Genomic DNA, 25,281 nt, shown 5'->3' on the forward strand with positions numbered 1-25,281 from the left:
CATAATGAGGAAAATATGCTTGGCAGATGGTTCTAAGTATAAGAATCATCAGTTTGGTCTGCCCCAAAGTCTCATTATCTTTTATTCCTATCCCCACCTCTCCCTACAAAAAGCCTAACCACCAAATGCCTTTGAGACACCGAGCATTCAGCCTCCTGAATGCTGTTCTGTTTTCTTAACTTACCTTAGAATTTAACTCCATCACCACTGTGGAATGTTCATCCAGGTGGAGAGGGGTTTTAGTGGTTCCCACTGCAGCCTTTCATGGTGGTTTAAGCATTCTTAAAGGATGGCTAAATGATCCGTGGGGCCAGGGCAGTAAATTAAATCAGGGCAGCACAGTGGAGTTTTAGTCACTGCTGTTTACTGGTTCTGGGCTTTGTCTTTCTCGTTAAGTGCAGGCTGGAATGGAAAGCCTACATTGGGGACTTCATGGTGAATTTTTGTTTTGGGTTGACTGATGAAGTTTTTAAGGTGCTGGCATAGCTACAAAGTTAAAAGGGTTGCTGCAAAAAGAAGGAAGCCTCCAATTGCATAAGCAGTGTTGCTGTTCTATAATGACTTAGCAAGAAAAAGAACATTTGTGTGCTTTCATAAAATGAACTGATTCTGGGTGAAATTTATTTTAAGAATGTCTCAGGAATAGTAATTGCTTTACATTTTCTGTCTTTTAGCATTTCTTAACCTCCCTCTTTCACCACCCCATCATTAAAATATGAGCAATTTTGTGTGCACATATGTGCATATATTAAAAGCTTTCTGCATATCGTAAAGTGTATAACATGCCATCTGAAGATGCATACTAAGGTGAACATCAGTAAAGTTCTAAACAGGTTTTTAAAGAAAATATGTAACAGCAAGTTTTTTCTTTCTTTTTTTAAAATCCTAGTTCCAAGGCAGGAAATGTGTGTACAAGATATATACATTTTGTCCCTGTATTTCCAAAAGTATTAAAGAATAGCTTCTATAGTCTAAGTGTACTAAGACCTTAGCATGTTCTAAACTATACACTGAAAACCCTGGCTGACAGATCTGGAAACCTTTACTGTTTGAAAATATCGTACTACTTAGCAATTAATAATTACATTAGTTTACTTGATTAATGCTGTTCCCCCCACACACAGCTCCTAGGAGTTTGGAAACTAAGTATAAAAGCCCCACTGAAGTGTTGACAAGGAAAGGCTGCCAGGTACAGCAGCACACTCCTAAGATTCAAGTACTCTGGAGGCTGAAGATCTCAGGTTGTTAAGTTCGAGGCTTGCTTGAACTTAAGGGAGGGTAGGGAAGTGAAAGAAATATTTGTTCACAACTGTGGAAGTCTAATCTTGTGGTTATGGAAACAGTTGGGATATGTAGAGGAAAAAAAATGGGTGGTATCTGAATTAAATAAAGACTCAGGGTTTTGAGAAAATCATTACATTGGGCAAGGGTCCTTCTGATGAAAGCTTTTGAAAACTGGTTTCTAGTCGTACAGATTAAATTCATTTTATATTACCCTGATGCTTGAAGATTAAATTTTAAGATGAATGCTATTTCATAAATCCTGCCGCTAATGCTAATGCGGCTCTGTTGTGACTTCCTCCTTTTAATGGGCTTGCTTAGAAGGTAGTTTTCCTCTTCCTTAGGCACTGCCAGCCAAAATACAAGTGTCTTTTAATATCATCCGGTTAATATTTTGGGTATCTATAACCAGCTGACTGTTTCTTCTATTGTTTTTCTCTTTTTTGCAGGCAGAGATTGTTAAACGACTAAATGCTATCTGTGCACAGGTCATTCCTTTCCTGTCCCAAGAGGTAAGATAGTTGATCTGATGGTTAGAAGTTGTTGCCATTTTATTGATTTTGTAGATGAGGGACTATAGACCTGATTCTGGCCTTGCCATTTTCTTGATGTTCACATTTCACATTTCTAGGATGCAGCATTCTCATTCCAACTTCTGAACCTTATTAATATTCAGTTTAACATAATTTAAATATATTTGTTAATGAAATATTTAAGTAAAATTTAATTGTTAAAATATTTTGCTACCATTATTAAAAGTAGTGTTGCTCAGAATTTTATCTGTTTGCTATAATGCCATCTAACCACAGAGATGGTAAAATTGCCAGCAAGACAAGAGCTTGATCTCTACAACTGTCAGTGAGCATTGAGACTCAGCAGAAGACTTATCAGATAGAAAAACTTCACTTTGTGAATAAACTAATGGGACTTTTGGATGCTATTTTTTTAAAGTTATTTTAAATTAATGATTAATTCTTTATGTTGTCTATGTATTAAAAAAAGGTATCCAAGATAAATGTACTCGTTTCTGTGTCACTTTAGGCTTTGCTGATAGGAACCTTTTTATGGGCCAATGCCTGGCATGTGGCTCACCAGTTTTGTTTTGCTTACTACCAGGGAAAGTGCATACTGTCAAAAATGCATGCAGGTGTGAAGGAGGGTCTACCTTTCTAGTGCTTGGTGGTTTCCTTGTATCCCCTCTTCCTTTACTTTGCTTATTTGTTGCTCTGGGTAGGTGGAAAGTTAAAATGAGAATACTGAAAAGGGACGGTTTGCTTTTGGATTGTTGAATCCTTTATCTGTTCTGGTATGATCAGCTGTACAAAGGAAGAACTATTCATAAAGTCTCGGGGCCACAGAACTTGGTACTTTTTTTGGATAGAGAAGGTACCTTCTTCCTACACTTTTTAGTTACTGTGTTCTGTCTCTGCTGTTCAAAACAGCTGTTTATACATTTGTCTAACAATAAATATGCTGGGGTTAGTCACAAACCTGTATTTGAGTTTGTACATGCCTTATATGTGGATTTCTGTCTGACTTAATTTGTCCAAATCGGGTTTAGATTTGAGTAACTGTTAGTTGAGGAAGGGCACACTCTATTCATAAACCTTGCTACTTCCTAATTCACATGCTGTTTTCCTTTGCCTTTTAGCTATGACCACTATACCTCATTATCCTCATTTACCTATTTTTACTTAGATTTGCCTGTGACTATATTAGATGTCTTTTGATGAAGTGTCAAGAAGCATATTTGCATTTCTTTCTTTTTTTTTTAATTTATTTATCTTTATGTCTGTGTGTGCCTCCATGTATGTATGTGTGCTACATATGTGCCTGGTGCCTGTAGAGGCCAGAAGGGGGCAGTAGGTCCCTAAAAACGGAGTTACCTGTGGCTGTAAGCCAAAAGGGGAATGCTGGAAACAGAACCTAGTTCCTCAGAGCAGCAAGTGTTCTCAACCTTTAGCCATCTCTCTAGCCCATATTTTCATTTCTTTGGGAAGCTTGACTGTTTCAGGTCTCACTTAGATTAGTGAGTTTTTCTTACTTTAAGAAGTTCTACTTGTGGAGATAGAGATTGAGAAGAGTATGTGACCCTCCAAGCTGTAACCAGGCTGAGATGTGATACCCAAAGGTAGAAGGGAAAAGTTAGAAATATCCCTAGGAGTAGTGTTAGTCTTTGGGCCTCAGCAGGTACAGACCATTATATGCAATTACTAGGACAGGTTTATCTATGTCTGCGATCTGTGGATTATGGCTAGAAATGAAAGGTGGTCTGGAGGTACTAATTTATTTTCCCACAGGAGTTATGTTGTTTGTATGAGCAGTCCCAGTAAGAACAGAATGTGCAATGGTAGCAGGGCTAAGCAAGACTGAAATGAAGTGGTTGAGGATGTTGTACCCCATAGAGAAAAACCAATGGGGGTAAGGTATTAGCAACTCTTTTTTTTTCTGCTCTCGTCTGGGAGGGTAGACCTCATTCTTTCAACATTTAACTATTTGTTTTCCTAAGGGTTTGAAATTTCTTGATTTCAGTCCTTAATACACATAATGACCCTACATCATGGTTTCCTAAATCCTAATTCTGTGTATATCTTTTCTTTTTTCACTCTTTCTAATTTCCTAAGATGGGAGTATGCCTTTTAAAATATAAGCCACAAATGGGTTTATTCTCATTGTTCAGGGTCTCATTGGTGTTTGAGGTTGAATATAGTCTACCTTGTATTTTAGGATAGTCTGTAAGCAGACACTTCATTTCTTCCCTGAGGCCAGATGGACCTTAATCTGGAGGGCGTGGAGGAGGCAGGTTATTAGAGAAAGAAGGATTCTATTTCCTGTCTCTTCGGCGGCAGGAAAATCACTCTTGCATGGCTACGGGCATCACTTAGTGCCAGGACTGAAGGCTCTTAATCTGATCTTTTAACACCAGCTCTCTGTGTGGCAGTGTTGCTGCCAGAAAGGCAGCTGTGGCATTTGAATTTATTTTTAAATGTTTTTATTTAAAAATTAAATGATTCTGTCTGGGGGAAAAAAAGGAAGGTGTTCCCTAGAGACTGTGCACAAGCTACAAGACAGTAGTTGGAGGTGTTTTGAGCATTTGAAAGTCGAGTCTGGAGTCTGACAGAAACAGGAGGTAAATTTATATACATCTAGATTCTCTGCCTTTAATTTAGCTCTGTGTGTTGATTGGTTTTGATTGTGTATAGTTTTTTTTTTTTCCAGACTTACAAAAATGTAGTAATTATAACTATTACGTAAATTTGGTGGTTTTAACTATAAAACCTTTTTCTGTAAAAACCAAGTTTTAGCTCACTTAAAGTTGATCTATAGTTTTAAAATTACAGAAAAATAGTTTTCTAATATATTTCATTGCATTAAGAGTTAGAGCTGATATACATAGTTACTACTGAAGTCCTAAGCATTAGACAAAGATAATAATTTATCTTTGCTGATTACTTAGATTTTAGAATTTCATAGGATCCCTAATACCGGAATTTAATAACCACAAACCCTCATCTGTCTGAACCTTTTCTTCTCCCCATTTTTGGATATTAGATAGATCTGTACTTTGCTCTCAGATTTTTGTCCTCATAAGATATATCTCATGGTAATTCCTATGGAAGTTCTTTCACATGTTATATCTCATTTTCAGGCAATGAATTACAAATAACTGCCTCCAAGCTCTCAGTTCTATAAAGAAGAAATGCCAGCTGCTGGCAGTCATAACCTTGGTTGAATCCTGGCTTCCCAGCTACAAATCACATGGCTTTGTCTAATCCAGCCAAGCTGTGTGACCTGTAGCAAGTACTTTGCCTCTCTCAGCCTCAGTTTCCTAATCTGTGGGGTGAGGGGGCTCCCTACCTGAGCATTATCACATGTCCAGCTTTAGCTACAGCAGTGTCAGCAAAGACAGGCCTATAAATTCTCTTTTGGGAAGACCTGGAACTGCTTCTAAATCCATTTGAATCATTGCGTTTTGCAAGCATGTGAATTTGTTATCTTTCTAATTCCCTTCCTGTTAAGTTAAAACTGAGCCCAAAGAGTCTGAACTAGCTGGACATCTGGTTATTTTTCTTGAGCAATTTCAAGATAGAACCTGTAGACCCTTAATCCTTCTGGGTCCTCAGTCACATTGAATGATGCCAGCAAATGCTGTCTTAGTGTATGTTGTCCCATCCCACACCCACCTCCCTCTTCCAACAGCTTGCACCTTTTAAGGCCACTCTGATGTAAACTGAAATCTATGTTTCACTGTTATATCTTGATAATAGGGACAGCATTTCTGCTAATGTGGGATCAAATTAAAGCTCTTCTTCATTGATTTGTGTTGGGAACGTTAGCTCTGTAAACCTGTGTTCCTATCGAATGAGACTAATTCTGCCTTAAAATGTTTATCATATGTAATGAAATATCATCTGGTATAGTAAGTACCTAGTCCTTCCTCTTCTAGTGTACTTTCACGGAAATGGAATTTGTTTGGGTTCTAAGACATTTGGAAAAGAAGAAAAACTTGGGAAGAATTCAAAAAAATATCTATTTTTGCAATTATCTTGACCTATTAGATTTAAAGTGTTAACTATCAAGCACCTAAATGTTGAACCACTTTGGAGAGCAGTTATGGTTTTGGTCCTTTATATGTCCCTATAACTATTATTTAGATTCAAATAACATATAATTCATGGTTCTAAGTGTTCTAAGACCTTTGAGAACTTCAAACTCCTCGTATGCTATAGGTCTGTAACATTATAGTTGAAATTCTCTTCTTAGTGAACAGTTCTAGTTTGCAGAAACCAGCATTGATAACAAGGAACAGTTTACCACAAGAGACAGATTATATGAAAGGAGGCAGTGTGAGAACGAATCTGAGCTTAGTCAGACTCTGGACTTTCGGCTCAGCCTCTTTTATATCCTTTATGTTGTTGAGGGTACAGTTCCCAGTTTCTGTAATAGGCTCTTCATAATAGGGCTTATTAATAAGAGTTGGTGGGGCTGAAGAGATGGCTCAGTGGTTAAGAGTACTGGCTGCTCTTATCGTAAAAGAGATCCAAGTTCAATTCCACATTGAAGAGCATCCACATGGCAGCTCACACCTGCCTGCCTATTCACAAATACCCAGCACCTACTTTTAAATAATTGACTCAGAGACTTAATATTACTTATAAATGCTCAGCCAGTAGCTCAGGTTTATTACTAACTAGCTCTTACACTTAAATTAACCCATAATTCTTATCTATTTTTAGCCATATGGCTTGGTACCTTTTCTCACTCTGGCATTCTCATCTTGCTTCCTCTGTGTCTGGCTGGTGACTCCTGACTCCGCCCTTCCTCTTCCCAGAATTCTCCTAGTCTGGTCACCCTGCCTATACTTCCTGCCTGGCTACTGGCCAATCAGCATTTTGTTAAATCATTTTGCGTGACAAATCTTTACAGTGTACAAGAGCATTATCCCACAGCACACACCTGTCTCTAACTCCAGTTCCAGGGCTTCTGACACCCTCATACAGACAGACATGCATGCAGGCAAAACAGTGAACATAACATAAAATAAAAATAAATTATAAAAAATTAAGAATTGGTGATAATGTAAAAGACCTAACTGGATATTTGGACATTTTAATAGAGCTCAACTTATCTAACTGATTTATTCATTAAAAAAGCTTATTCTTCTTAGATAACAGTTGTTCTAGAAGGAAATGTACTAATTCTTTGGTAACTTCAGGATACTCTAAACTTTTTATCTTCACATTCATTGTCTCTAGCTCCATTGGGGCCTCCCCTGTCTATAGAAATGAGAAGAGAGGGAATATTTCTCCTTTAAAGGGCAGAATGTAGAAGATGTTCACTTTTAGTGCCTTCTTTGCAGTGTCTCAGACCTAGTTACTTCTCCCCACATAGCTATAAAGAGACTTAGAAGTGTAATTTTCCACAGCCACCCAAAACTAAAACTGCTAGCCACCTAAAGCTAGCAGTCACTTCTAGATACAGTGCTATGCATAAAATGAAAGGAATGGTTATTTTTGCTATTAACCATGGTATGTGTTTACATGACAAATATTCTCTCTGACTATATATGTAGCACAATCCTTTTTAATTGATGTAACCTAATTGTGGTGATATTTTGTTTGTTCTCTAACAAATATAGCTTGCCTGGAGATAAGAGTGTGGAGCTAGCCATTAGTTAACCATAGAGGCTTGGCAGTGGTGGCACACACCTTTAATCCCAGCACTTGGGAGGTGGAAGCAAGAAGATCAGGAGTTCAAGGCCACCCTGGGCTATATGAGATTGATCCAGTCTAAAAGAGAAACAGAGCCAGGTGGTGGAGGCTCACACCTTTAATCCCAGCACTGGGGAGGTGGAGACAGTAATATAAGGTGGGAGGACACAGGAGCTTAGCCCCTTTCAGGCTGAGGAGTTGGCAAGGTAAGAGGTGATGACTGAGGCTTGCTGATCTTTCAGCGTTTACCCCGATATCTGGCTCTGGGTTTTTATTATTAAGACCAATTAGGATTCACGCTACACCTAATATATAAAATAATGCATAGTTCTTGCTATAAAAGTCATATATCCCTGTATCTTAAATCATGCTCACTGCATAGTTTACACTTGACATATTCATACAGTATTGAAAGGAATACAGTACATATGAACAGTTATGGGCTATTTAGTCTTGTAGGGTCTATAACTATTTATATATGCCTGTTAAAAAATTACAGTCCTGGGATTCTTAAATATACTTCTCAGTTAAAGGCTAGATTATGGCAAATTATACTTGACCTGCCATATTTTGTAGCATATATTTTCTGGGTGCAAAATGCTTTGCTTTTCTTTGGTATCTCATACGTATCTTGAGGCAGTGAGATTAAAAAAAAATCTAAATTTCCTCAAATCATGAAAGAATCATACTGTTTGCTCAGGTCATTGGTTTTTATGGAGTTTTAAGATGTCTTTTTTTTTTTTAATCTGCTTACATTTATTTCACAGAGTTAAGTTGATCATTTTGATTGCTTGTATCACAAACTATTTTTAATAGTTTTATGCTCAGGGAATTTCCTACAGTACATTTTGATCATACCTCCCCATCTCATCCCCGGAATGCCTCCCAGATCCACTCTCACTTCTCTACTTCCCAACTTCATATCCTTTGTAATAATGAAAGCTACTTTGTACTGCCCAAATATATTCCTGGGGTGTGGTTGGCCTCCTAGGGGCAAACCCTTAAAGAAAACTGACTCTCCCTCCCCTGAAGCTGTCATCTGTTCATAGTTCCTTAGCTAGGGTCAAGGGTTCCCAGACTCCTTCCACCTCTATGCATGAATACTGATTGAGCTGCTGTGAGTTCATGAGTGTCATGGTCCGGAGACACTGTTTTGCTCCAGTTTTTGCTGACCTCTCTCATGAGCTTTATGCTCCCTCCATCAAGGTAGTCCTGGGTTATGGTTGTGATGTAGATGTCCCATTTGTGTCTGAGTACTCACTGACCTATTCTCAGCACTTGTACAAAGCATTTCTAGACCACAGCATGAAATATCCTAGGAGAGTGAAAGCAGACCATGGTTCCTTCTGAGCAGTGGCTACTGAAGTCCCATCTCTTAAACTCATGGTCCTTGTTTTAAACCTTGCCATCAATAAACTGAATAGCTTGTTTCTAGTCATTCAGTGCCAAGGAGAATGGACATTTGCTTTCTTTCCTCCATCTGGAACTCCATAGCTAGGTGTTCTGTTCGTAAGTTGTAAAAACAAGCAGAACTGCTTGGGAGCTGGTGTTGGCATCTTGTAGGCTAGACTGCACAGTGACATGAAAACTTATTTAGAGTCTGGGCTTACAGAGGAGCACAGCAGTTTTTCCTGTGCATCTATCTGTTATTTTGAGTAAATACTAGTTTGATAAATGAAATAATTGGGTTTTTTTTTTTACAACATTTTAACAAATGTTCGAATCGTTAGGTTTTTTAGACCATAAAAGCTAAATTATGAGTGAAAAGTATGAGTTGTACAACGTTGTGAATTTTTTTTGTTTCATTGTTTATTTCCTCAGAATTTTGTAGATTTATTTAAGAAGTAGACAATGACACACGGTTACATAATAGGGGTCAGGAATTCAATACAATTATAATTCCAAATGATACATACATTTTTGTCTCAGATAGCTCTACATTTGTTTCTTCTGATGTGATGGGAAAACAACCTTTCTAGGCATGTAATAGAAATTTATTACCCATGCCATTTAGTTTAGGATGTGAGTATGCATTTCTCTGAATCATATTTTGCATGTATAGAATAGTTGTGAAATGAAAGTTGAAAAATGTGATCACTTTCTTATTGTGCCTTAGGGAGGGAATGAACAAAATACAGTGGTTACATGCACTGGTAGCAGTGGGTTCATAATCGCCCCACGTTAACTCCTCATACTGCTTGTTAATAACTTTGTAAGGAATCAATGGCTTGTAGTTACATGGTTTGATGTAGGTGAGCTTGGCTGAAATCACCCAAGAACCTCTGGTAGGCAGGACACAGACAACTCTAAGACCATCTAAGGAAAACATTTGTGAGTGTCAGCAGCCTGTACCAGACAAGTCAGTTGGGGTCAATTTTTCAGACTTGGTAATGTGTTCCAACACATTCTATGCAGAGGATGCCCTGCAGTGAGTAACATAGGTGCACTGGGCCTTCTTTAGAAGGTTTGGTCCAGATTTCTGAATTTTACATTTAGGGTGTATGTAGGGTAAACATGATTTAAAATAGTTTCTTTACTCTCACAACCCCAACCTGTCAGAGAACATAATTCTCTCCTATGTTTTTTGGTTGACTAATATTCTTGCTTTACCTGACCATGTGTTTTAATGACAGTTGAGTGACAAAATGGTGGTATTATGATCTGTTTGACCTCAGGAAATAAAAGAGGACTCTCAGGAGGTAATTTTCTTTTTCTCCTGCAGGTTTAATTAAATGTGGGCTTCCCTCCAAAGGCAGCATTGGCAACCTTGTATTCAGGTTTCCAAAATTAATGTATGTTTGAAAAACCTACTATCTTTGAATGAAGATAAACTTCAAAGCACTCTGAGTATAAGCAGAGTTGCATTGTCTAATACAGAAGTACCTATGTCAATTTAAATTATAATTAAAGCTTAAGAACTACTTTCTCAGTTACACTAGCCACATTTCAAGTACTCAGTGCTTATTCATCTGTGATTGGTGGCTGACATATTATTAGTACAAATGGACAAGTGTGAATATTTTGAAGGTTATAGTGGACAGCAGTGAGCCATAGAGCTGGGGTATACCAGTAAAGAATTTTGTGTCCTCCTGTGAGAAGGGAAGAAGGTAAGGCAAAATGATGAGTGGGGAAAAGACTTGGGCAGCTTTTCCAAAGTGTTCCTAAGAACTTATTTTTTATGTTATTGTTGCCTTTTAATTATTCTACAAAGTAGGTTTCCTTAGGGTATTTTCATACATACTAGGTTTTGGTTAAATTACCCTCTCATCTCTTTTCCCTCATCTTTCTGACCCCATCCATTCTTAAAGCCTTCACTTCCTAGTATTCTCCCTTGTACTTTACTATCACCTGTATTGTTAATCCATCCTACTACACTCATTAAAATGGGTCCCCCTTTTGTTTCTTGATGTCTACACATACTCTGCATAAGTACACTGTATAAAACTAAGAAACTGCCGGGCAGTGGTGGCGCACGCCTTTAATCCCAGCACTCGGGAGGCAGAGCCAGGCGGATCTCTGTGAGTTCGAGGCCAGCCTGGGCTACCAAGTGAGTCCCAGGAAAGGCGCAAAGCTTCCCAGAGAAACCCTGTCTCGAAAAACCAAAAAAAAAAACAAAAAAATTAAGAAACTGGGATCTGAATATGAGAGAAAAAAAAGAGGTTTTTTTCTGAACCTGAGTTACTTTATTTTTCTATCCGTGTTCCTACAAACTCCATTTTTTAATAACAGTTGAATAAAATTCCATCAGTGTATATTTAATTCAGTTTCATTATCTGTTCATCCAGTGATGGGCAGCTAGTCTTATTCCATTTGTTACTGTGACTAGAGTAGCACTGACCATGAGTATGATGGTATCTTTTTCATAGGCTAGAGAGTCGTGTGTGTGCATGCATGCTTGTGCACTGAATAGCTTTGTCATATGGTAGTTCTGTTTGTGGTTTTTGAGAAACCTTACACTGATTTCCATAGTGGCTGCTAGTTTATCCTTCTACTTACAGAGAATGAGATTCTTTCTTTCGCCACATCCTTGTCAGAAATTTCTGTCAGTTGTTTTCTTTCTAATTTTTTTTTTGTTTTTGTTTTTCAGGACAGGGTTTCTCTGTGTAACAGCCCAGGTTGTCCTGGAACTCTCTTTGTAGATCAGGCTGACCTCAAACTCACAGAGATCCTCCTGCCTCTGCCTCTCCAATACTGGGATTAAAGGCATGTGCCACCACTGCCCAGGGATTGTTTTCTTGATGATAGTCACTTTGCCAGGGTGAATGGAGCCTCCAAGTAGTTTTAATTTGTATTTCCTGGGTGGTCAACTATGTTGAACACTTAAAAATCCTGTCTATTTGTATTTCTTCTTTGAGAACTCTATTTAGATCTGCAGTCTTTGATCCTTTGTTTCAAGCCAAAATTGTTTGGTAGGCTGTATGTGGCTTTGAGAAGTTCTTCATTTTACCAACTGTTGGTGTTGTTTATATCTTTGTAATATCTAATTTTTTGTGAAACCATTTTGGAATATTATTTGGTAGGCTGAATTGGAGGTTATGGTTATATTTAAATTGCATATGTACCTGTAAACTTAGTAATAATTCTTTAGTAGACAAAGTAGGATTTCAGTGAGACTTTCAAAACTTAGAGTGATATTTTCACTTGAACTTGATCTGCTCAGTTGTATCTGGAGTGTTGTGTGTTCTATCCACACTGAGTATGACTTGAAGGATGAATGGTCCTAGAGCCATTGAGTGACCTCAGAATATTTAACCTAGGAGAAAGGGAAGAAAGGAACTTGAAAATCTATTTTACTATATTCAAATGCTTGAAGCAGAGGCAAGTTTAGAGACAAAATGGGGACCAGGAGGAAGTTTTGGGAAAGTAGATTCTAAGTTATCAGTATTAAGGTTCATTCTCCTCCACTAGAAAAAGCTTATTAATAAGGTGTCATGACTTTTTTTCAGAGAATGACAGAAAACTGGCTAGAATGATACAGAGAGTCAACTATTGGATATACTAATGGTTTTTGTCCTGTGGTTGGTACAGCAGTTCTACCATACCAAACCAGACAGCATTTGGAAATCAGTGTGCAGAGTCTTGTTTGGTGGTTAACAAAACCTGGTTTCTGGGTCTCAGAATCTCAAAAGGAGTTCTTTCTAGTTCTGCAATATGATAAATGAGTGATGTTTATTACATATGACTGATGATTCCTATTAGGAAGGGCATTTAGTACAAGTTGTAAGTATCATATTGCATGGCTCTGTAACTGTTCTTGCTTCATTCTGGTTCACTCCTTGCCACCTGCCTTCAGTAAGATCCATTGTAATAAAATCCAGAACTGATAGTATTCAGCTGCTTAAAACATTTTAATAACATCTCACTTTCTACCATGATAAAGTACAGCTGTTTTTCATGTAATGAAAAGCCCTACACTGTTGGGCATCTTCCATTTTTTCCAGATTTTATTTCCACCAATAAGTGCTTCTCTAGAAAATGCCTTTGCCATACATCTGTATCTCCATGCATTTGCTTTGTTGTTGTGAATGTCTCTTCCACTTTACAGACATTTTGCATATTCATCCCAAAGGCCCTACAAAATCCTATCCTCCCTGTTCCTCTAGTCACAATGGGAGCTCACTTCCTTGAGAGAGGCTTCACAGACTTTGCCAAGCTTGTCCTTTTGCCTGGGTTTTTTTTTTTTTTCCTCATTCTTCATCCACAGAAGTCCTTCCAGTTGCAGTTGTCAAGTCAACTTCCTTAGGGACTCTTTCCCTAGTACTTAGATTAGATTAAGATATTTCCTTGATAAATGATTGCATAACATCCTCTAATTTTCTCTCGGAAATTATTCCCCAGTAGTAATTATAGAGCTTTTGAGTATTCCCCATCTTTCTTAATAGATTTTCTAAATTTTAGATTAGATTTATCTATTTTTCCGTCTATGAGAGTTTCTGAATATGAGAGTGCCTACATATATATGTGTATGTATGTACATATGTATGTATGTATGTATGTATGTATGTATGTATACCACATGCATACATTGCTCATGGAGGCCAGAAGAGGGTATGGATGCCTTGGAACTGATGTTAGAGATAATTGTGAACTACCATGTGGATGCTGGGAATCATCTCTCCCAGCTCCCCTGCAAGAGCAAAAAGTGTTCTTAACCTCTTTGCAGCCCCTTTGCATAGAATTGAAACTGAGATCAGGAGGTGTGGTCTAACATGTCATAATCCTAACCTCAGTACCTGCAGTTATTAGGTACTTAACACATTTTGAATGAATAAATGAAAAGCTAAGGCTTTCTTGATTCCCTCCTAAAACTTTTTCTGGTATTTTATGCCCTTCATTTCCTCGCACTCTTGTCTGTGCATTGTATATGAAATGGGCATAGTAAGTCTTACTTTGGGTTGTTGTTCATTATAAGAATCCTGATAATCTTTGTATTTCTGCCAGAATTTTTCCTCCGAATATGTGGAGCAAATTTAAAAATTGTTTTAAGTGTAACAATTTTTATTATGACTTTCCTCTTTAGTATCATATCTCTTGTCTGCCTCAAAATATTGCTGTGACATCCGTTGGCATTGTTATCCCTTCTGAAAAACATACTTTAAAAACCTACTGCACACATAGTGGTTCATAAAAGTCAGTTCATCAGTAAGCTGTATTGAACCTACATGAGCTTATATCATTTTATTTCATAAAAGAAAAATTCAGTGCTTTTCTTGACCAAGTATCAAAAATAATTTTATAACAATGAAAGTAATAGAAATGTAATTTAGTGGACAGATTTTTTTGCCCCCCAGGAACACCTTTATTTCTTAAATCACAGTATTTTTGTAAAGTAATCATATTAAGGTATAATATATATGCCATAAATTCATTTTATCTTATGTGTAATTCAATGATTTTCAGTAACTCTGCATTCATAAAATTTCTACAGCATAGTTTATTTTTAAAAATTAAGGAATGTAAGTTTCAACATTTTAAGTAAAATGTAATTAGACATATTTTGTTTCCTTTAAATCCCAGTCATTCCCGTGGCTTGTTAATATTTCCTGGATGGCATTTTGTTTGGTAGTACTGTCGAAAGATAAGAAGGGACTGTTCCTTCTGCCTACTCATGAGGCTAAAGTACCTTTTTCAACACTTGAGGTGTGGTATCAGAAAGGACAAGCTGGGAGTGGGACTGGAAATAAAATGAGAGTAGAGTGGGAGTAAATGACAGATGGGGAAGGGGAAGAAAATGAAGAGGTGGCAGACATAGTGGGAAAGCCATCACCATTCTAAGAAAATGTGAAGCACTGTGACTTTTCTGAGCTTATTTGTTAAAATCTGAGAATGGGGTAAAAAATACATTGGACCAGCTTTGGGGAATAGTGTGTGGACTTTACTTCAAGAGTTACTTTTTCTCAATTGTGATCTTTTTGCCTCCTCTTTCTGAGTTTTAATGTTCACACTACCTGATGGGTACATCCAGTCTGTGGGGTGATGTGTTTACCATGTTGTGGAGAGAGTAATGGTAGTTTGTTACTGGTGCTTTCAGAACTCACAGAAGAGGTGGCACCTTTTGCCTCGGGAAGCTTATATTCAAAAGGCCCTTAAACAGCAAATGATTCTTGGGTGTGAGCAGAAATAGGGAAGTTGAATTGCAAACTGCAGTAAAGTCCAGAAACTGTATTAGCCCTTAGCCATTACTATCAAAGCACACAAGCTGAGTCATGACTTCCATTTTGATGTTAGCTTCCTAACAAGTTACTGTCAGATCTGATGGCAGATCAGTGAATTGAGTTTTCTCAAAAAAAAAAAAAAAAAAAAAATGCACTTGATTTTAATGCTATGGAGCCTTGCTGCCTGAGGCATCTTTGTCTCTTAGCAGTTGAGATACAATTTATGAAGCAACAGTTGTACAGTCCTCATGCTAGAGAGGCCTTATGTAGATATGTTTCATATCTCTGATCCATGTAATTGTTTTTTTTGAATATTTAATACTTAATGTAAAGGAAATATTTCAGTAGATGGAGACATGTCATGGTAAGAGCTTGTACACTTTAAGTGAATGAATACATGAGTAGAGTGAATGCTATGTGTTGTGGATGAGTGCATATACTATCATTTGTCTCACTTTCATAGAAGTTTTAAGCAGCCATTGTTGAACATCACAAGTAAAAGGTAGAAAGTTTGTAACAATTTCTGCACATAATCATGCATGGAGGGAGCTGGAGAAATGGTTTAGTGGTTAAGAGTGGTTTGCAGCACCCATGTAGGAAAGCTCACAACTGCCTGTAACTCCAGTTGCAGGTGGATCCAATACCTCTGGTCTCCAGCACAAACACCCACAAACAGATTCACAAATATGTACACGTATTTTTAAAATGCATGGAGTATTAAATCTCAGAGGCTACTTTGCAAGTGCTACTGCTTTTCACTACACTGAAAAGTATCATAAATTTAAAATGAGCTTTGAACTTGACACATAGTAAGTGCTCAGTAAACATGGCATGTGGTCAGACTGCCTTTAAGATAAGCTGAAGTTATTATAGACAAGTCTTACTCTGTATTACTTGTAGGTTTGTGTATGTATGTGTGTGTTCTTCAGTCTCTTTCTACCTCATATTTTGAGACAGGGTCTCTCACTGAACCTGGAACTTGCCTATTGATTAGACTTGCTGGCCAGTAAAGTAGACAGCTCTCTCCCTCTCTCAGAGCGAGAGTGAGTGAGTGAGTGAGAGAGAGAGAGAGAGAGAGAGAGAGAGAGAGGGAGAGAGGGAGGGAGGGAGGGGGACTGACTAAGCTTGCTTCTTAGACTATGTTTTGAAACTGAAACTCCTACAATTAAAAACAATTCATAGTATATAGTTTAATGTTTACTTTCTAGTGAAAACTTAGAGGGCATTAATTTGTAGCTGGAAGTTTTCCTGTGTCCCACCCAGTCCGGTCCACAGCTGCTCAGACCTAAGTAAACACACAGAGGCTTATATTAGTTAAAACTGCTCGGCCATTAGCTCAGGCTTACCACTGACTAGCTCTTACACTTAAACTCAGCCCACTTCTATTAATCTGTATGTTGCCACGTTTTCTGTGGCTTTACTTGTGTGCCATTACATGCTGCTCCCTGGACGGCGGGCTGGCATCTCCTGACTCAGCTTTCCTCTTCCCAAAATTCTCCTTGTCTGCTTATCCCACCTATACTTCCTGCCTTGCTACTGGCCAAAGCATTTTATTTATCAACCAATCAGAGCAATATAGATTCACAGCATACAGAACATCCCACAGCATTAATTTGTTATTTAGCATTTTTCTATTAATAAGCAAAAGATGAAAACACCGTGTTATATGTGACTAATTTAAGGCAGTTTTCTTTCCCACAAAACCTCCCTCTCGTGTCTGTGTTCACATCAGAGGTAGTAAAGTCACAATATCATATATGTTTGAGAGTTTTGAAGTGGAAACTTGATAGTAAGGGAATATTCCATGTTTGATGGCAAGCTTTTTGTGTGTTGTAAGCAGTTTTATAGTTGAACCATGTATTCACTTCAAATTAGTGAAGGACATACGCTGAAATTTTCACCAGAGATCACTTAACATAAGTATCTTCCAACCACATAGAGAAATGCCTGTAATGTCTACTTGAAAGAATTTCAGACCAAATTTGAATCTGTAGATACTAGACTCTTCACATGTACTTAATTGGGGGTTATTTTACATTTTGAGAATCTTACACAACCATTTGTGTATATCCAGATGTGTGAGTGCCCCCATGCAGACACTTCAGTGTTACTTATGTTTTGATTTTTACCAATATTATAAAACAATACCAGTTATTGCTCATTCTCTTGGGAAATGAATTAAGGGTGGAGAGATTTCCTAGTATTAATGATTCTAGTTTTTCTAAAGAAAAATAATTTAAACCTGTAGGTATTTAAAAGAAGTACACGAAGTACTTCAACTTCATTTGCATATAGTTTTGTTTAAGCATGCAACCCTTCATGGTAGAATACAAACATAGACCCTTTTACACTTCCAGAAGAGATAGAACATGGAATTAGAATAACCTTTTGCTGTTTATGCTAATAAATACCAGAGAAGAATCTATAAAAATAAGTACCTGTAGGGACTACTTACAGAATTTTTTTTTCCTGTAAGTAGGTAGCATAAAGGGGAATAGTACAAAGAAACAGATGGGATAAGTTGAGCTTTGTTTTCAGTACTAGCAGATGTTTGGTTAGAGTACTCTCTTGGCCTGAGAATGAAATATGAGCAGATAGTGCAGATGTAGGGAGCATCTTCCATGAGCACAAAGATGATGTGTACAGTGGATGCCTGGTTATTCCTGGGGATTTTATTTGGAAATCTGGAGACTCCCAAATGCTATTTTGTATGTTAAGTTAGAGGACATATTAGGAAAAGCTGTTCTGATTGAGTAGAAAACAAATAATTGTATTCTGTTTCTGATCTTCATTTATAGCACCAGCAACAAGTGGTGCAGGCTGTGGAACGGGCCAAGCAGGTGACCATGGCAGAACTGAACGCCATCATTGGGGTACGTGGCCTTTCCATTTTAGCTCTGATCTTAGTGTTTGTCCTTAGCTTTCTTGTTTTTCTCTTTTTTAAATTTTGTTCCACCAAAGGGGCAGAAAGTAATAGATGACCACAGTGAATTGAGCTCTTGCCCTTCAGTCTCCTGAGGCATTTGTTAGCTGCTCAGAAGCTTTATACCACAGTTTACTAATTAAGTTGACTCCTGAAAACTCCCCTGAGGAGACTGGACAGCTCTTTCTCATGTTTCTTTATTGTGCCATCAGTTTCTGTTGCTAAACTAGACAGGAAAAAAAAGACACAGATTGCTCTGATGTTAAAATGACCTGATTTCTTTTTATCGTTCCACAAATGATTTAAATTGTCTTAATATCACTTTTAGTAAAGTATGTATTTTTACATATCCGCTCCCACTCTTTCTTCTTTGTTGTTCTTACAGGATAGTGTCCATTTGTAGGAGAAAGTAGATGAACTAAAAAATCAGTGACCCAGTTAGAAAACGCTAGCTGGCAGTAGTGACAGTGGTCTTTCCTAGAACCTGCTAGGTCCTTAGGTTTAGGCATTCCTTACAGCTTCAAATGTAACAACTAATAAAACTTAGAAATAATAATAAAGAGGAGAACTCTTGGTTGTAAACAGTCCAGTACTGACTTAATAGTTTATGCAGAAGTGCAAGAAATACATTGCTACATTCTAAAAAAGACTCCACTCCTTCTTTCAGCTCCCTCCCAAATTCTTTCTTTGTGTATAAATTATACACAAAAGTCTTTTCTCATTTTTCCTCTCAGTGTATCAAACACACTTTGAAATGCTAATTATTCCATTTACTTTCATTAAAATTCAAATTGCTGAGTGAAGATAGGAATAAGGGTCGCCTGATAATCAATCTGAAGTGAAGATACTGCTTCAATTATGCCACTGTCTTTTAACAAGGGAATCAAGACTCAGGATCACTGCACTGGTGTTGGTGGCAGTAGGCTGATTGTAGCTTGTTCTTTAATGGGCTATTTGAAGGTCTATTTAGTGTCTCTCTGACCACCAGAAAAAAAAAAAAGGTAGTAAATTCGCAGACATCATAAATGGAAAAGTGCAAGAAAAATGCCCCTTGGAAAGGAGAGGCTGAATCAGAAAGGCCCTATAGACTCAGGAGGAACCTTTGTCACACCTTTACTATGCTGGGGTAGGGAGATGGAGGCAGTGGAGAGAAAACATTTTAGGACTAATTTGTCTTTCTTAAAACTCAAGAAAATAGCAACACACACACACACACACACACACACACACATACACACACACACACATATTATTTAAGAGAACTCATTTTTTAAAGTTAGTCTATGTGTACTTAGTAGTTCTGCTTGTGTGAAACTTTTTTGTGTGAATGAGTTATGGTCGTGTCAGGATAGTATGTATAAGTTTTTTTGTTTTTACATTATCTCTCATGGGTCAATCATGATAGAACCTACCTAAAGTTGTTATTCTATATAGTTCATTGTTTACAATGGCTTTGTACAATGTGCTGCCTTATTGGAAAACTTGCAGGGTCATTTCATGAGTGGCTAAAATTCCTACCTATATTTGATTAGCACCTATTTCTAGAAAACTGCATTTTTGTTGTTTTGGCTTTTCTAGTTTCTAGTGAACAGCTGAACAGTGGAAAAATTAAGCTAAATCAGACCTATGTTGTTTTGGATGTTGCTTAAAGATGACGACAGATAGAAAATGAAATAAGTTTCCCTATTGTCACTTCACATATATTTTTAATGCTGTTTTACATTATTTCAATTATATATACTCTCTGTTGAATAGGATAACACATTGCCCTTTCTCAAAGAAACCATTTGTAAGTTGTAGCTGTTACCAATAGGCATATTGTTCATATAGATTTTATTATTAAAATAAAGCCAGTTTAATTTTTTATTCTAAAAGTTTACTTGAAAAAACTAACTCAGTAGACCTTCATGCTGTAAAAGCAGTGTGTGTAGTTGTTGATGGATCTTGTGGAGTTTCAAACTGTTTATATTTGGACAGAGAATGGAGTTAAAATCATATAATCTGACTGTTCTGGAAACAGACTTTACAGAAATAGTAAAGTAAATGCTACCATTCTGGTAACTGCAAACTGAGAAAGAAGGAACCTGGTTACAAACTCACTTGATGAATTCTGCTGCTGAGGTTCTTTTGGTTTTTTTTGAAAGCATGATGATAGTCTTGTATCAGTAGTTTTCAGAGAATTTATGTTTGTAGGATTTTAAATGCACCAATTGTTCTCTGTTCTCTTGGGCATCATTTTAAGAAATGGTAGCATAAAAATTAAAAAGCAAAACCAAAAACATTTACTTATTGGTATGCTGTGGAGTGGTGGCATACTTGTGCCATGACATGCATTGTGGAGGTTAAAAGGCAACTTGTAGGAGTCACTTTCTCCTACAGTGTGGAACCTAGGGATTGACATCAGTTTTAAGCCTTGATAACAAAAGACTTTTTTCTGCTGAGCTGCCTTATCTTTCCAGGAAATGGTAGCACTTTGATTTGCTACCAGAATGATGACAGGTAAGGTTTAGATTTTTCTTACTTAGATTTTAGAATGGAATTGGCTGTGGTTTCTCTGCACTGAGAGAATGACAGCACTTTTTTTTCTAGGAAGCATAAGACCCGTTTATGCTACTGCAGACCTTCATTTATTTATCCCTACATATGCACCTATTTTATATGTAGGCACACCATCCAGACAAGAGGGAATGTTCCCTGATTTAATGAAATCTGATAAAGCACCTTTTAACTCTGCAATATTATTCTACCTTCATTGGTAAATGAGCCAAACCAGTGATCCATGCAGTTTAAATGCAAAATGCTGAAGTGAGCCTGAAACTTGGAGAGGTGACTCTTTTCCTCACAATAAGCTAGTTGTGTTTAATAGAATGAAACACAGTTATAATGATTTTTTTCACAGGTCATGTTCAGTTTAAAAGTGTTGATAGACTGAAATAAGCTAAATATCATTTTATCTTTTATTTATAAGAAAGAAAGCCAGGAAATTTCCTTTTTTGCTTTTGTTTACAATTACTGTCTGTATTTTGATTTCATGTTCCCTTGAAGCTTTCCTTGAGGTACCCCAAATTGGCTGGGGGGAATGTTATGCATGTAGTTTGATACTGTCATGTGTCCTGCTAGCCACTGTGTTTTTAAATTAGAATCTCTGTGAGATTGCACTGTTGGAACAACACACAAATTGCAGTTTTAAATCAGTAATATGATCTAATTAGAAAAGATGTTTTCATCTCCTGTATTATTAAATTGAGTCATCTGACTATCTTAAAATGCTTCTTAAATCCATTACACTATATAATCAGTACATGCTGTGTGAATGTGGTTATGCTTAATAATGGAGGCGAAACAGACTGATAAGAATTTCAACAAACCACTATTTACAAAAAGTTTTTTAGAGCCTTAGGAAAAAAGAGATTCAGCTTATGAAAATGAAAATGTATTTTTTTTTAAAAAAAAAGAATCCTTCTTCCTCTTTTCTGTTCTAACTTTTTAAGGAGGAAATGATATAAATGTGAGCATTAAAATACCCCATCCCAATAACCTTTATGAACAGGTATGCCATGGTGTTGCAGAAAAATGCAGTTTAGCACTAGAAAAGCTGAACCTCAATTTTTAGTAGTGACATTTTAATGATAGGAAGTCTGCAAAATTATTTGCCATCAATTGTGAAGGCAATAACAAGCCTTGGTGGTTTTTCACACTTTCTGTGTTAAGTGCTTTCAGAATGACAGCGTAAACTGTGTTAGAGAACTCCAAGGAAGGAAAACTGATTAAAATGTTCATGCTTGAATGGTGCTGATGGAATAGTTCATTTGGACTTTCTCTACCTCCTGCAGCTCAAGCTGAAATATTAAAATTCAGTGGATTTAAATCTATCTCCTCTCAGCTCAGGAAAAAAACATTACATTTTAATAGGTTTTAAACCCATAATTCATTGGTTTGGAGCAGCACTATTAAATCTATTTAAATATTACTTGTATTACTAAGGAAATGATTTAAATGCCTTTGCCTTTTACTATCCTATGTGTTTGAATTATTTTTTTAAAAAGACAATATTTACTGTTACTATTTTCTGCCTTAAAACTGTTTTATTGTCCCTGTTGTTTGATTGACTCTTACTGAGATATAAATGTGTGTGCTTATTTTTCTACTGACCCTCTGTATGTGTGTGTGTGTGTGTGTGTGTGTGTGTGTGTGTGTGTGTGTGTGTGTGTGTATGAATATGCATGTATTTATTCCAGATTGACATTCTGGGGGAGAGTCTTAACATATGACAGTTTAGAAGATATGCTGCTCTTTTTCCATTATAGATTTCAAAACTACCATTTTAAATCTCAAATGCGTTTGTGTGGGATGTTCTGTATGGAAAATGTGTTGCTAATTAGTCAATAACTAAAACACTGATTGGCCATTGGCTAGGCAGGAAGTGTAGGCGGGGCAAAGAGGAGAATAAAGCTGGGAAGTAGAAGGCTGAGTCAGAGAGACACTGCCAGCCGCCATGATGAGAAACATCATGTGAAGGTGCCGGTAAGCCACGAGCCATGTGGCAAGGCATAGATTTATAGAAATGGATTAATTTAAGCTGTAAGAACAGTTAGCAAGAAGCCTGCCACGGCCATACAGTTTGTAACCAATACAAGTCTCTGTGTTTACTTGGTTGGGTATGAGTGGCTGTGGGACTGGCAGGTGACAGAGATTTGTCCTGACTGTGGGCCAGGCAGGAAAACTCAAGCTACACGTTTGGGTGAAACATTGTGATAATTTTTCATAGGTCTTTTACAATAAGTCATTAGACAAAAACCTTAAGGACATAAATGTATAGGGGTATGTAAAACAAGTGTGTGCACCTAAGAGCAGGAACATTTCTTGCAGGGGACCTGAGTTTGGCTTCCTAGCACCACCCACACTGAGCAGCTAACAACTACCTATCACTACAGCTCATGGTGATTTCATTCATACCTCTGGCCTTCAAAGGCACCTACATTCACATGCACCCCTCCACATATACATATTTAAAAATGAAAATAAGTCTTACAAAAAGTGAGTAATTTTTCTATAAGAGTTGTATAATGTATACTCATGTGGCTACATAACCACTAGTAAGATAAACCTTGAAATAAAATGAAAAAATACAGTTTACCTTTTTAACAAAAGCCAAAATATATGTATCCAAACGCAGCTTTCCATTTCTTTATGTTCAATAACAGGCCATCAGAGGTCTTTTTGATGTGTTCTACTGTTATCCTATATTGAACATGGCTGTCCCATGCTATTGAAACTATCTTTCCTGGGCCTATCTCATTCCCTTAACATTTTTTCTAAATGTTGCTGCTAAAACATGTGCCATGGCTTGAGGGTGCAAGATTAGGAGGGCTTGCTTTCCTCTGGTGCTTTGTAAAAATTTATCCTTCAAGGGGTCCCAGTAGGCTAGCACTCACTTGCACACCATAGCCATAGAATTAAGAATACCACTCTTTTCTCAATATTCTTTCCCTACGCACCAACACCTGGTTAGGATTGTTTAAAGGGTACAGCAGCTATGTGCTAGCCCATCATTTACTAGAGTTTCAACCATCCTCAGAGTTTGGCTTCATAGGCATCAGTTTGTGAAGGGTCTTTATCATGTAGGGAGGTTATTAAGGTCACATGTTACAATTGTGGCTTCTTTTCCTATGTCTGGTCTATGTGTAAATGGTCTTTACAAGCTCAGCATTTACAGCTCATGTTACTTTTAAAATCTAAGCAAACCTTATAGCCAGTCATCATGTTTTTCTCTTAGACTTTATCATTGTTGCTTTCTTATTGTATATGATATTAAATTAACTTTAAAATGAGCTATAAAGTAGATTTGTGTTTTCTCAGGGATTGCTATTTCAACTTGGTTACTGTCTTTACTGAATAGTATGTCTGGAGCTTAAGGGCTTTGGAGACCAAGACTTCTTAAATCTTTATATTTGCAGCCCCTTTCATCCAAGACATTTCAATGAAGCTTTGGATATGTAGATAGATAAATAAAGCATTTGCTGATAATAAATCATAAAGAAATTTATTATAAAACAGTTCTTTGGTGTATGTATATTATATATAGTTTTACCAATTAGTAAGATGAAAGAAAATTTGCATACTAATGAGATAAGTGTGCTTATTTTTATATAAAGAAATAATTAGCTGAGTATCTGATAATATAAGATGTAGGGCAGTTCAGAGTTTTTCAGGTTGATCAGTATTCTGATTTTATAATCCTCAGTACTCACAACCCCACTTCACATAAATACTAGAACAAAATGATCAGCATATAGGGACTTTCAGAAACTGTTGGGAAGTCTATCCTAATTCCAAGTCAAAATTCACTCTGATTATTTGTGAACTCAAGTCAGCATCTCTAACAGCAAACTTTAAAATCAAGCATTCTAATATAGTACAGTCCAAAGATATTCTCTATAAAGAATAATAGGAAAATATTTAAAATCATTATTTTCTGTAATTAGACCATTATGTTCCTATGAGCAGAAAACTTTGTACAGTAAAATACTATAATTTTTAGCACACAGTAATCTCTATTATGAACTGAAGTGTTTTGGCTAGTCTTTGCTGGTGTTGCACAACTTGATATGTTTAAAACCAAGGCTCAGTGCAGTTTCATGCCACAGTATGGGTGAGCACTGCCAGAAACACCTCAGGTTCATAATGCATTTTAATTTTTGATCATTGCATTCAGAAACTGTTGCCAATTTTTTCTTGGTCTCCACCATGGTTTAAGAAGCTTGGTTATGGTTTATGCTATGGGAAAGGCCACTGTGCAACTGTCCCTGGGCCTTTTGCACTTATAGGGCTTTGTTCATATGCGCTCACAGAGCTGTGATGATGCTTAAAACTAAAGCAGTTTTGCATCAAGTCACTCTTCATGTTGATTCGCTGCTCCCTTTTCCCTTGGAGAAAAGAGCTGCAGTATTGAGTGATGTAGTCATAATTCAATCTTTGTGCTGCAGTTTGCTGAGACTCTTAAGAGGCTGTGATTTCCCTTCTCTCATAACAAAGACTCTCATACATTTAAATAATTTTCAGTTCAGTTTTCACTTCAAAGGTCACAAGATTTCTAGGTTAGGCTGATGATTTCTGATTTGTTGCTTGTGTGTATTCAATTAAGTTCTGTTAGAAAACTCTTCTGGAAAAAAATCTAGAAGCCAGCCATTTTATTTCCTCTCCCAAAATG

General features: G+C 37.0%; 1 protein-coding gene across 11 annotated transcripts in view; it reads left to right on the forward strand.

The window, feature by feature from the left end:
- Tle4 (TLE family member 4, transcriptional corepressor) overlaps positions 1 to 25,281 on the forward strand; it is a 143,124-nt gene that overhangs the window by 30,929 nt on the left and 86,914 nt on the right. For 8 of the 11 annotated variants that reach the window (XM_052761533.1, XM_052761530.1, XM_052761535.1 and 5 more), the window contains exons 5-6: positions 1,731 to 1,793; positions 17,947 to 18,021. In XM_052761533.1, the coding sequence (XP_052617493.1) occupies positions 1,731 to 1,793; positions 17,947 to 18,021 (138 nt within the window). The remainder of the gene's footprint in view (positions 1 to 1,730; positions 1,794 to 17,946; positions 18,022 to 25,281) is intronic. The other 3 variants (XM_052761534.1, XM_052761540.1, XM_052761541.1) reach the window with 1 other exon arrangement.

Source organism: Peromyscus californicus, unplaced genomic scaffold, assembly GCF_007827085.1.
Source record: "Peromyscus californicus insignis strain IS unplaced genomic scaffold, ASM782708v3 Scaffold_4__1_contigs__length_199733344, whole genome shotgun sequence".
Lineage (NCBI taxonomy): Eukaryota > Metazoa > Chordata > Mammalia > Rodentia > Cricetidae > Peromyscus > Peromyscus californicus.